Source organism: Labeo rohita, chromosome 16 (genome assembly GCF_022985175.1).
Source record: "Labeo rohita strain BAU-BD-2019 chromosome 16, IGBB_LRoh.1.0, whole genome shotgun sequence".
Classification (NCBI taxonomy): domain Eukaryota; kingdom Metazoa; phylum Chordata; class Actinopteri; order Cypriniformes; family Cyprinidae; genus Labeo; species Labeo rohita.
In genome coordinates, this window is record NC_066884.1 from 5,032,948 (window position 1) to 5,047,479 (window position 14,532).

The 14,532-nt window shown below is 31.9% G+C and overlaps 1 protein-coding gene across 1 annotated transcript; it reads left to right on the top strand.

Annotated features, from left to right (window-relative positions):
* Nucleotides 1-949: 949 nt before the first annotated feature.
* Nucleotides 950-13,307, top strand: si:dkey-256h2.1 (uncharacterized protein LOC337520 homolog). The gene is given in 14 exon segments (XM_051130830.1): nucleotides 950-1,524; nucleotides 3,920-4,059; nucleotides 4,150-4,283; nucleotides 4,285-4,326; nucleotides 4,404-4,503; nucleotides 4,506-4,563; nucleotides 6,139-6,279; nucleotides 6,724-6,845; nucleotides 6,924-7,092; nucleotides 7,363-7,508; nucleotides 9,327-9,451; nucleotides 10,916-11,042; nucleotides 11,157-11,290; nucleotides 11,731-13,307. Coding segments are annotated over 14 exon segments (2,022 nt in total). The 5' UTR covers nucleotides 950-1,060; the 3' UTR covers nucleotides 11,851-13,307.
* Nucleotides 13,308-14,532: the final 1,225 nt, after the last annotated feature.

The window sequence follows — 14,532 nt, forward strand, 5'->3', positions numbered from 1 at the left end:
AATATTTATTTATTTATTTATTTATTTATTTATTTTTCATTTGTTGATTTAATAACATTTTAAAATACTGTTTACTAATATTAAATACAAATAAATAAATTTTAATATTTTAATTAAATAATTAACTTAATCAGATATGATTATTCCATATTTGTGTAATTAAATGAATTATTAATAAATTAATTAAATTTGAAAGTGCATGCTGCACAGGAAGCAAGAAAAGAAAAATAAGATGCTGATATGATGAAAAAAAATCCTTGATGAAATGTAAAACTGGTGTTATTGTTAAAAGTAAAACTATTAAAATAGTTTTTGTTTACTGAAATAAAGCTGAAACAAAATATGAGTTAAAAATGTAAAAATAAATAAAATTAAAAAACTTTAATTAAATATTTAAAAAATAAAATTAAAATAAAATATTAAAACTTAAATTAAAAAAAAACTAAAAACTAAATTTAAAAAATGCCCTGGCAACTAACTGAAATAAGTATAGTATAGTTGTTAAGTACTAAAATTAACTAAAAAATGGACATAAAAATAAATGAAGGCTAAATAGAAATATATGAAAAAAGTCAAGAGCACAAAACAAAATGACTAAAACTAAAATTAAAATCAAAGCTAAAAATATAAAACTAATAGCTAATATCAAAATATGAATAAGTACTATGATAAATAACACTAAAATAACGCTGATGTGCAACATAATTTGAAGAAATAAAAGGCCACAACAAGGACATAAAATAAAAGTCTTTAAAATAGATTGCAGATTAAATAAAACTAAATATATTTTCAAGTCATTGCTGTTCTTCGTTCTTTGGAATATTATTTTGCGTGATTCTATTTAATATTTTGCATGGTAATACGCTACTTCTCGTCTCTTATTGGCTATTTGAATGTGTCAGTCAAACCCGGCAGGCCTCCGTAGGCCACGCCCCCGCGTTTATCCAAAAGAGGAACTTGAATTAAAAGTGAAACAATGTAGGGATACTCAGATTCGACAGCGTGTGCAGTTCACGTACGTGTTTATAAACAAAGAGATGCCCGTTGTCAGTTGAAAACCATGTTTTATTGTCAAAATCTGCTGTTTTATCTTTATCTGTTATATTTCGGCACTGCGTTTCGCGGTAATGCAGCGTCTCCCCCGAGAAATGCGAGATCTTCTGATAATCTGCAGCACATAGACTCTGTTGAGCGGAGTACAGGTAGCAGCAGATACAAAGGAAGGTCCAGTGAAGGTCTCGGGGGCTTTGAACCTGGCGATCCTGCTCCTGCTTTCCAGGTCCAAACTCTGGATGGAGTGTTTGTTTACAATCCTCAGAACCACTCGAAGAGCGCGCTCATCGTTCACGCGTTCACGAATAAATCCGCCTTTTTGGAGTGTCTGTGGACCTGGAGCGAGTCCCTGTCAGACCTGCTGAAATATCTGCCGTCCGACACTGAAATCCTGCTCTTGTCCCTGGATGACACTGCACTACAGGACGCCCACTGGATGAGAGAACAGGTTTACAGAGCCGCAGCTCACGGGTACTGACACAAATATTGACAGACCTGGTTATTATTCACTATCAATGTACCGTGATACCATCAGAGTAGCTTTTTCTTTCCGACTTTCTACCACGTTTTATTATGATTTTGGACATCATGGTAATATTGTAATATTCTTAAAATTTGAAGAACTATTTCAAAAAATTGCCATAGTATACGAATATACAGGTGCTGGTTATATAATTAGAATATCTTCAAAAAGTTGATTTCACTAATTCTATTCAAGAAGTGAAACGTGTATAATGTATACATTCATTCCACACAGACTGATATATTTCAAGTGTTTATTTCTTTTAATTTTGATTATAACTGACAACCAATGAAAACCCCAAATTCAGTATCTCAAAAAATTAGAATATTATTAGGATTTTTAGAAATCTTGGACAACTGAAAAAGTATGAACATGAAAAGTATGTGCATGTACAGCACTCAATACTTAGTTGGGGCTCCTTTTGCCTGAATTACTGCAGCAATGCGGTGTGGCATGGAGTCGATCAGTCTGTGGCACTGCTCAGGTGTTATGAGAGCCCAGGTTGCTCTGATAGTGGCCTTCAGCTCTTCTGCATTGTTGGGTCTGGCATATCGCATCTTCCTCTTCACAATACCCCATAGATTTTCTATGGGGTTAAGGTCAGGAGAGTTTGCTGGCCAATTAAGAACAGGGATACCATGGTCCTTAAACCAGGTACTGGTAGCTTTGGCACTGTGTGCAGGTGCCAAGTCCTGTTGGAAAATGAAATCTGCATTTCCATAAAGTTGGTCAGCAGCAGGAAGCATGAAGTGCTCTAAAACGTCCTGGCATACAGCTGCGTTGACCTTGGACCTCAGAAAACACAGTGGACCAACACCAGCAGATGACACGGCACCTCAAACCATCATTGACTGTGGAAACTTTACACTGGACCTCAAGCAACATGGATTCTGTGCCTCTCCTCTCTTCCTCCAGACTCTGGGACCCTGATTTCCAAAGCAAATGCAAAATTTACTTTCATCAGAGAACATAACTTTGGACCACTCAGCAGCAGTCCAGTCCTTTTTGTCTTTAGCCCAGGCGAGACACTTCTGACGCTGTCTGTTGTTCAAGAGTGGCTTGACGCAAGGAATGCGACAGCTGAAACCCATGTCTTGCATACGTCTGTGCGTAGTGGTTCTTGAAGCACCGACTCCAGCTGCAGTCCACTCTTTGTGAATCTCCCCCACATTTTTGAATGGGTGTTGTTTCACAATTCTCTCCAGGGTGCGGTTATCCCTATTGCTGTGTACACTTTTTTTTTCTATCACATCTTTTCCTTCCCTTCGCCTCTCTATTAATGTGCTTGGACACAGAGCTCTGTGAACAGCCAGCCTCTTTTGCAATGATCTTTTGTGTCTTGCCCTCCTTGTGCAAGGTGTCAATGGTCATCTTTTGGACAACTGTCAAATCAGCAGTCCTCCCCATGATTGTGTAACCTGCAGAACTAGACTGAGAGACCATTTAAAGGCCTTTGCAGGTGTTTTGAGTTAATTAGCTGATTAGAGTGTGGCAACAGGTGTATTCAATACTGAAGCTTTTCACAATATTCTAATTTTCTGAGATACTGAATTTGGGGTTTTCATTAGTTGTGAGTTATAATCATCAAAATTAAAAAAAAAATAAACACTTGAAATATATCAGTCTGTGTGGAATGAATGTATACATTATACAAGTTTCACTTCTTGAATGGAATTAGTGAAATAAATCAACTTTTTGAAGATATTCTAATTATATGACCAGCACCTCTATAAACGTTCACTGTAGCTATAAATAGACACATGGATCAACAGAGATGCAGACAGACAGACAGACCAGTTTTTAGTTTTGGACGTCATGGTAATACTGTAGTATTTTATAAATATGACCCTGGACCACAAAACCAGCCATAAGGGTACATTTTTTTTAAATTGACATTGATGCATCATCTGAAACCTGAATAAGCTTTTTATTTGATATATGTTTGTTAGGATAGGACAATATTTAGCCGAGATACAAATATTTGAAAATCTGGAATCTGATGGTGCAAAGAAAATCAAAATAGTGAAAAAATGAAGATAACAGCTGAAAACAGTTGTTTTAAATAGTAAAAATATTTCAGAATTTTACTGTTGTACTATGGATCAAATCAATGCATGTTCGGTTTAAAAACATTAAAAAACCTTAATGCTCAAAAACCTTCGACTGGTAGTGCATGTAAACATTCAATATTTTAAAAGTACTATGGTATTACCATCTGATATGACCACATCACTGTGTTGATAGATAGATAGAAATGCCATAAATATAGTATGGTATTACCACAATATGCAAAAATTACATCATCAAGGCAATTAATTTTGACACCATTTTTTGGCTTGTTAGAGGTAAAGAGATCTTGTCCAGACTGCATTTCTCTCCTACGCCTGTGTTTGCGCTGGGTAACTGGTTACCCAGAGTATTTTACTCATGGGGATGTGGTGGACACAACTGCGGCCTCGCTCAGGTGGTTTTCTCCTCTCCAGGTGAGTGTGTCTTGAAGGGATCACTTGAATTGGTTCCACTTGTTTTGTGAGAATCCATTTCTTAAATCTTCTTAAATACTGGAATTGCAGACTGGAGCATACCAGTGATTGGCAAGCGTCTCAATGCCCGATACGACTGGCTGAATGGACGCTGGGGTACAGATCCTTACAGACTGCTGGATGCAGGTGATGGTTGTAAACCTGTGACGTCTGTCAAAGGTGCCGGTCGCGTGGGTCTCTGAGGGTGGCTGCTCTTTCTTCACAAAGGTGAGCTACCCGAGCAAGACAACATTGAATATTTGTTTAAGATATGGCCTGATTTTCAATGTTTTTACATGTTTAAGATGAAAAACATGGCTGAATCCAATGCTGCTGGAGTGCTGGTGTATGCATTGCCTGGGAATCCCATACAGGACATGAACTGTATAGGAGACGATTGTTCCACCCCATAAACATACCTGCATCTATGGTCCATTTTGAGCCTTCTGTCATGCAAGCCCTGCGGTGAGAATCTTAATCATAGATTTTTCATATTTAAAGGTGTTTGTTCTTAACCCTACATTAACATAAAATATTTTATTCCATATTTTATTTACAATATTCTGGGTTTGTAAATAAAAGGCATGGGTTAATTCACTTCTGTTATTGTAAACTAAAACTATTAGAAATTTGTTTCATTAATTAAAATAAAACTGAAATAAAATCAAATAAAACAATTTTTAGATGAAGCAATAATGAAAATTAGAAATGTTGCTTTGGCAACTAACTAAAATAAAATAAGTACTAAAATAAAACTAAAATTGAAATAAAAATAAGGCTAAATAGAAATATAAAAAATTAATTAAAATGACAAAAGCACAAAACTTAAAATTAAAATGAAAGCTAATAATATAAAAATAAAAGCTAATGTAAAAATAAAATCTAATTCTACTATATAAAAATTTTTTTTAAAGCAACATTGATTAAATTGAATAAATAATAATATTTAAGTAGTAAACATTTTTTTAAATTGCTTATTTATGAATGTTCACCTTTTGATTATTTCTTATGCCTCTAGCAATTATGTGTCTGATTTTTAATTTACAACCTTTGGGTTCATTTTAAGCTCAGCCATTATAGTAAACTTTTTAAACAATAGTTGAGTTAAATGTGTTAACCAGAAGGTTATTTTAAACATTTAAAATAAAATAGAACAAGTTTTTTTATCCATAACCCAGCACTGGGTTGTTTTTAACCCAGCATTTTTTGGAATGTAAATACAAAGCCTGGGTTAATTTTCTTATCACTGCTGTTATTATAAACTAAAACTAATAGAAATTGTTTTCTTTAATTAAAGTGAAATAAAATAAAATAAAACAAAACATAATTTTTAGATGAAGCAATGAAAAAGCTTTAATGAAAATTAGAAATGTTGCTTTGGCAACTAACTAAAATAAAATAAGTACTAAAATAAAACCAAAATTTAAATAAAAAAATAAGGCTAAATAGAAATGACAAAAGCACATAATCTTAAATGAAAATAAAATGTTAAAATTAAAACGAAAACTAATAATATAAAATTAAATGCTAATTCTGCTATATAAAAATTAAAAATAATACGTAATATTATATAAATAATACAAAAATAACAGTGGTTCTTTTTATATATGTGTGAGGTTATTAACTTTAATTGAACAACATACAAACAAACACTACTTATTTTTATAACAGCCTGGCCATCTGTAAAACCGTAAAAATATATTTCAGCCAATTAATGAAACATTTTTCCTCACTCCAAATAAAGCTTTTGCTATAATTTTTACAGTATCGTCAAAAAAAAAAAGTTTCCTTCAGATGAAAAATCACATGTGGAAGTTTTAGTGACGGCCCATGAATATTTAAGAAGATAAGCTCAGAGGCAGTTTATGATTGGTTGTTCCATTCCAGCACTTCATTATTTAATACTGGAGACCTTTATGTGTGTATTTACAATGTTTGCAGCCTTACTTGTATTATTTAAACAGGCTAAAAATCATGCAGTTATAAATGTTTTTTAAATCAGTCACAAATATTTTTCAATCATGTGGATTGTTTCAGTAGAAAGGGGCATCCAGTGAATGTGACATTCCAGATCACACCTTCTCCAAACTTCTTCTTTGCAATCAACCAGAAGGGGGCGCTGTCTGAGATGGGCTGGTTTCTCTATCCAACCTTTAGATTCATGGCCTGGCAGGCTCAGTGGTGAGAAGTGTCTCTTTTATCCACTTTACTGCTAAAACTTCACGTTTAAAACATTTGTGTGTTCAGTACGCTGAAAACAATTTGTCTTCAAATTTAGGTCATGTAGTGGAAACCGGGGCTAGTTGTCACAATTTGAATCCAGTGAAATGTATTGTTTAGTAACTGACAGATGGTCTAGGCCAATACAGATATCTGTACAACTGGGTGCTGACAGATGATATTGTGCTAAAATATTCAAAATTATATTTTAATATTGTTCAGATATTTAAAACATTTCTTGTCCAATCCTTCAGTTATTGGCCAATGCTGATTTTAAAATTTTAAATTTGCAAAATGTTATCCAGTTAATTGGCCTGGCCAATATATATGAGTACAGTATTGTAATTTTCTTTCCTTTATTCTCTTTTTTTCTCATGTCCAGTTCACATTTGTTTTATCCTGTAGGTTCACATTCAATGAGGCTCTGCAGGAGCAGCTGAATCGGCCTGCCATTTCAGTGCCTGTGTTTGATCGTCATCTGATGCAGGGAGATACGGGAGCTCGAGTGGAGGTGGATCTACCTGGAGGTTTGACCTTCACATTAGTAACATCTGGATGCAGAGATAAAGACTTTTTTATCTAGGTCTTTCTGTTTTTGTGAATAGATTTCATGAATTATGATATTCTGGAATTGGACGCCTCCCTGTCCTGTCCCGGCCGCAGGGACGAGACATGTGCTCACTGGGATCACACAGTACAGCTATACGTATGCTGCGATCCTACTAGCCCATACTGCAACCTGGAGCTTGGGCGCTGGATAACAGCCTTCCGCAGGTACATTATCATCATGTTGATAATTACAACACAGAGGCACAGAGGAATGACATCACTGGAATCACTTTCAGAACCATTAATATATTAACAGCCAATCAGAATTTGTCCTGCTTTAAAGAGCTTTTTAAAAACCTGCAGTTTGCACTTATAATATACAGAATGTTTTCATGTGTGGGTGTGGAAACGCATGTAGTTGTTTTTATATGTATCTTTATAGTTATTGTTCTTGATGTGAATGGGCCTTTAGTCAGTGTGTGACTTTCTTTACAGAGGCACAGGTCATTGGCTGACGGATGTGACTCCTTTGATTCCCCTGCTAAATGATAAGAAATGTGTCTTCACCATGAAGACTGTGCCATGGGCCATGCCATGGATGACATCTCTCAATCTACGCTTTAGTCACAGCAACAAGACAGGTCAGAACTATTTTTTATTTTATTTTATTAATTAATGCTTTTATTTAGCAAAGACACATTAAATTGATCAAAAGTGACCGTAAATACATAAAATGTTACAAAAGTTTTTTTTTTTCTGTATTTTGCAACATTCTATTTATCAAAGAATCCCAAAAAAAAAAGAAAAATGATTATGGTTTCTACAAAATATGAAGCAGCACAACTGTTTTTAATATTAATAATAATAAGAAATATTTAAAATATTTATATGCAGATCAGCATATTACAATGATTTCTGAAGGATCATATGACACTGAAGACTGATGCTGAAAATTCAGCTTTGATCACAGAAATAATTTACATTTTAAAATATAATACAATAGAAAATATTTATTTTAAATTGTAATAATATTGTGCAATGTTACTTTGTTTATAAATAATGCAGCTTTTGTGAGAGACTTCTGAAATACCTTAAAAGTCTTTCTTTAACGTAAATGCCACTTGCTTTAATATTTTGTCTATTGTAATGACTCTCAGGCATTTTAGGCACTGATTATGTGCCCAAGTACTTACACAGTACTGGGTCTAAGACGCAAAAAGTGTTAAGTTTTAAGCATAAAAACAATAAGTGTAATACTGCTTTAAGTTGTTGTTTTTCAAAAAAAAAAAAAAAAATGTTTAATATAATTGCATTTTTGTTTTCGTTTTTCTGAGCAAAAAATAAATATCATACATTTTTCTATCATTTACAGAGGACACCCACTAAAATGTCATTCAGTATAACAATCTTGTCAGGCATATTCACAACAAAATTCAATATATGACATATATTAAAAGATGAATTACTTTCACCCAAAATACTAATTAGTTGTAATTCTACATTTTTAAAATTTGCCACTATAAGCATGTTATTTGAATTTACACTGAATGACAAATTTTGACATTTTATTCTCCAAAAACGTATTTGAAACCTTAAAAGTAGACACTTTACTTACTTTTAATGTGCTTTCTGTGGACATAAAATCACTTTTGTAAGTTTCTTTTGATGACCCTACTACATATGCAAATAATGTTTGAATGTTTCAGAAAGCTTGTAAAAATTGTGCAAAAGATTTTTCATGTCAAATATGTTTAGTTGTGGTTTTAAAGTGTACAAATTTTGGGGCCACTTGTCCACTATTTGTATGACACGCAGAGTTACTGCCCAAATAGTGTGGTAGGTTCCGGTTTTGTTAGGATGCTGCTGTAGAAGGGATTTACATGGGCAGTGGACACTAGATTAGGAAAAGAACATTTTATTTTTTTGCATAAACACCAACATTTTAGTGGAAAGAACAGCAAATTCTGATTTACTGCGTGCAGCTGTGAATGCTATTGCTCACCCACACGTGTACTGTCGAGTCATACTCAGAGGAACAATGCGAGTTGTCTCCAGTTTTGGAAAAGAGAAGTGGAAAATAATCTACCTAGTTAACCCTTAATCATATTACTCTTCTGAATAATTCCATTTTGTCACTTACAGAGAACTTAAAGTCTTCCAAAGTGCTGTTACTAAGCTTCTGCACATTCGTAGTTTGTAGTCAGCTTTAATTTTACAATAAAATTTACAATAAGTCATACTTTTATAAGCAGTAGCTCTATTTTTTTTTTTATTTATTTTTTTATTATGTAGGACACTATAAATACACTATTCTTGGAAGTGCATTTAGGGGCTTGGCTGTTTCCCAAGATGCATGAATGCAACTCCAGTTACTGTGGTAATAAACCAAGTCAAATAGATTGCAGTGGGATGAGGACATCTGTTATGGATGTTGACATCATCTGACATTGTGTTCACAGGTAATTACTCAGATGGATTGTACCCTTTCAAGGTAATGTCACTCTTTCCTGGGGGGACGTTTGACAAGGACTATAACAGCAGATACCAGGAGATCAAGTTCAGTGTTCCAGCTTCAACAAAGAAGGTAAAAATCTAAAATTAGTATTATTTTTGGTGAAATTGTAGTAATAATATTTAAATAATATAAAAGGCAGATGCACTGTCAAAATAAAAGTCCTGCTTCTGATACATCGACCAGACAGAAAAACATAATATTTAATTTAAAAATGGCAAATATCAGTCAAAATATTAGCCTTGGTGAACAAATAGTATACTAAATATTTTATTTAAAAATTTTTTTTTTTTTTATTAAATATAATTTTAGATATGAGTATAATTTTAAATACATAATATAAATATCTTTTTTTTACTGAAATGTACTTGTTACATTAATTAACATTTATATGTAAGTAAAAACTTTGTATGAATTGAATGTTTGTTTTTACGTGTGCTGAAATAGTACTAGTAATAATGCTAATAATAACAATGATACTAAAATTACTATTTATTTATTCATTCATTCATATAACATTTCTGGATAAGTAAACACTTATATTGAATTTGACCATTAATTGAATGTGTGTTTTTACGTGTGCACTGGAATAGTACTAGTAATAATACTAATAATAATAACAACAATAATACAAAATTATAAACAAAAAAAAAAGTTTTTTTTTTTTAATATTTTATTTGAATTTTTTTATTTAATTTAATTTGATTTTATTTAAAAAAAAAATGTTTTTACATATAACATTTCAGGATAAGTAAAAACTTTCCATGAATTGAATATGTATTTTTATGTGTGTACTGGAATAGTACTAATAATAATCCTGATAATAACAACAATAATACAAAAATTATAATAAAAGCTTTTTAGTATTTAAATATGATTTTTTTTACATTTTGTTTTTGTTTTAAACGTGTGCTGGAATAGTACTAGTAATAATACTAATACTAATAATAGTAGTGGTAATACTAATACTACTACTAATAATAGTAATAATACTACTGATAGTAATAATTAAAAAATTGCAGTAACATCTTTTTTTAATATTTTTAGTATTATTTTTACTATAATCCAATATATTTGATTTAATTTATATTATTTAATTTTTCTTTATAATTGAAAACTTTCCATGAATTGAATGTGTAATAATACAAAAAATATAATAAAATAAGTATTTTAATATTTTATTTTATTTTATTTTGTTTTACTTTACTTTTATTTTATTTTATTTTATTTTTTGCATATACCATTTCTGGAAAAGTGAAGTCTTTCCATGAATTGTGTGTGTGTTTTTTACATGTGTGATGGAACAGTACTAGTAATAATACTAATACTAATATAGTAGTAATAATACTAATACTACTATTAATAATAATGCAAAAATTATTTTTTAAAATATTTTTAATATTATTTTTACAATAATACAATATATTTTATTTATTACATTTATATTAATTTAATTCATATAATAAATTTTTGCCTACAATATTTCTGGATAAGTCAAAACTTTCTGTGGATTAAATGTGTGTTTTTGTGTGGCAGGTGGAGTTATATGCTGTTATCACGGCTCACGGGTCTGACGAGAATTTCTGCGGTGAATTTTGTGTGACATCACATCATTTCCTTATCAACAGATCCATCAATAACACCCTAGTGTTTGAGTCAGCTGGTTAGTAGTGCCAGAGTGACAGGATGTCTGAACTAGATAACATTTTATAACATTAATCAAAGAGATGTGCTCACACTGTGTCAATGAGTTAAACTGATGTGCATGTCCGTGTAGGAACACCTCTGGGCTGTGCCATGCGGGTAGCTGAAGGAGCAGTGCCCAATGAACACGGGACCTGGCTGTACGGCCGTGCAGGCTGGTGTGACGGGCTCCAGGTTGATCCTTGGAGGACCGACATCACTTCCCAGGTACAAGAAGATTGAGGTCATGTGACAGCAATGTTGCATACTACATATGCATGTCCTGTGCAGTATTCAGGAAGCAGTAAAGCAGTATTTTATTCTGACATTCACAAAAAAAATAAAGGTTCTTTATTGGCGTTGATGATTCCATGAGAAGAACTTTTAACATCCATGGAACCTTTCAAATGCAGAAAGATTCTTTATAGTAGAAAAATGGTTTTCAGATTATTAAAATGTTCTTCACACAGGGACAAAAAAGGTTCTTTTAAGAACTGTTCACTGAACAAAAAACAAAAATATTTCTTCAAAATGCTCATTTGCAGCCTTTATTTTTAAGAATGTAGCCAGAAGCATGTTTTGTTGATGCACCTTTAAAATTTAAATGTAAATTTGTTATTATTTGCATGATGTGTTACTGATTTAATAACACTTTGTTCCTTTCACAGCTGGACCTGAGTGGAACCAATTCTGTCCTTTACTTTGGACTCTTTGAAGGACGCAATCCAGATCCAAAGACTAATCCGGGGTACATTATTATGTACTCCTTTCTAGTGTTTTATAAATGATTTTACAGTTGGAAACTTCCGCTGAAATATTTTTTTTTTTTAATTCTAACTTCTGCTTAAATATATGTTTTTTAATTCTCACTTCTGCTGAAATATTTTTTTTAAATTCTCACTTCTGCTAAAATATTTTAGAATTCAGACTGTCTTTTTGACAGCATTACTCATTTTCCTAAATTCATAATCATTTGTTTTTATTTTAGTGATTTTATGTATTTTCGTGTTCCCTCATGCTGCTCATTTTTGAAAGGTATTTTTGTTTATAAATGCAATCTGAGATTATTAAAATGATCATACTTTCTTTTTAGCACAGTTGACTACTGAGATTAGACAGTCACATAATCATACATGAATTTACAGCTGTTTTTCAAATAAATTGCAGGGTTGCCGCGGGTCCTTAAAAAGTCTTAAATTTAGTTTATCAAATTTAAGGTCATAAAAAGTCTTAAATTGTACAAGAAAGTCTTAATTATGATTAACAGGTCTTAAATTTTAGGCACGGGAAGACCAGAATTGCGATACAGCTTTGTGTCACCATCAAACTTCAAAAGGGTATGATTTCATTAAATAAACATGAGCGCTGCGCGTTCAATGTCCGGTGCTGCTTTGTGTACTGCGGTTACCGGGGAAACACATGTCTGCAGTTCCGAATGCGCCATCTGCTGGCAGAGATTGCATGTGCTTTTTCAATATGCCTGTTGTTTTGAGTAGGGTATTCTTACAATACAGGAGGCTGTAGTTTCAGAACCACATTTTTAGGACCATGTAATTTTTTTTATTATTTATTTTTATTTTATTTTATTGTATTGTATTCATTTATTTGTATTATGTATGCATTAACAGCTCATACTATTTATAGCAGTAGCTATTCAATTCTGTATATTATTATTTTTAAGGAAATACTGAATGTAGTTGTTTAATTGTATATACTTAATTATTGTCCTAACCAACTCCTAATCCTGAACTTACCCCTGGGTAACCCTTTTGAAATATTTAGCCTAATTTATTTCAATATATTCTAGACTTCAGTTCATTAGCTGCTGCGCTTCATGTCTGACGTGTGACCCACTTAACAAAGTGAAGTAAACAGTAAAACAATTGCTGTACAAATTAGTGTGTTTATTAGTACTTTAATAAATGTAAAATAATTTGAATACAAATACTAATTTACAACATCCAGCAGCACAATGAACTGTTTTGGACAGTTTAATGGGCTAAATGGAGATTTCTGACACCCCCTTGAACACTCAAGTTTATGTCAGCTTTTACATTAAAAATAAGATGGAAAGATTAAAAAAAAAAAATTAATAGTTTCAATGGATCTAGTCTTTGCGTCTGTTTGATATTTCTTTGTTGAAATGGAATTGCTAGATGGCACTGTCTCAAAAAATAGGGTCCCAGAAATGTGGTTTTGCAGGAGCATAGTATTGGGGTTGTTTTTGTTCAGACCAAAGCGAAAAGCGACCCATGTTTTTACCCTGCAAACATGCAGAGCTGTAAATGTGAACTGGTGGATCATTGAGAAGATAATTCATCGTAAAAATCTAAACACTAACATGTATTTGTATGTTTTTTAAATTAATATAATAATTTATTGATAATAATTGTTTCAATTAATAAAAGGAATACTTTTTTTCTATTTTCTTAAAAATTGATACTTTAAAGAAATGTGAAATGTATCACTTTATAAAACCTTTTGTTTTTGTGAAAAATCTGAACTGTAAATCGTTTTTTTACAGTAGTTTACAGTCATTTTACAGTTTAATATTTAACCATAGACATTGCCTTACCCTGCTCATATGGTATTAATTTTATTTGTGCAGGTCTTAAAAAAGGTCTTAAAAAGTCTTAAATTTGAGCTTAAAAATCCTGCAGCAACCCTGAAATTGTGTCTTGAGAGATACACATCAGTCTTGCTTAAATCATTTATTTGCATTTCTAGCTATGTTTACTAAATCACTGCATATTTTTAAGGGGAGACACTGCAGGCAAAAACGCTGTTTTTTTTTCATGCACGTCAAGTTTGAAATTTTGGGCTTTTTGGTTTTTCATAAAGTGTTTTTTCAGACTAGTGGAAAGAAAACATGCAAAAGACACTGTTCAGTGTTTCTTTTATAGCACTTTATCTATTTGTGTCTATTTTTATCGAAATGAGTTTTTTCTCCGAGACCGACCCACTTTAGTAGCACTTACACACACCAAACTTTACATTTTTATTCCTGTCTATATCCAGAAGGTTTTTACAGAGGGATTTGTTCATATATAATTTGCTTGATTTTATACATTTTACTTCCCAAACAATTGTAAAAAAAAAAAAAAAAAATGTCTTCTGTCTTTCTGAATTATGGAGTGACAAAATAAGCTACCCAAAATTCCCTCTGTAAAAACATTTGACTTTAACATGTAAAAAAATTAAACAAGAATTTTAAAATTGACTTGATCCAGTATTTAGATTTTTGTGCTAGAAATGTATGCAAATTAGAACATATTTTATTAAATAATGCCTAATTTGCATATTTAAACCTAACATTTGAGAAAACTTTTAATACAAAAAGTGTTTGCAATTATCAATGTAATCAATCAACTGGGTAAGAAGATAAATAATAGTTAATTTTTTTTACCCTATTCACCTTCAGTGTCTCACCTTGAGGCATCATAGGTTCTCCCAATGCAAAGTCTGTTTAA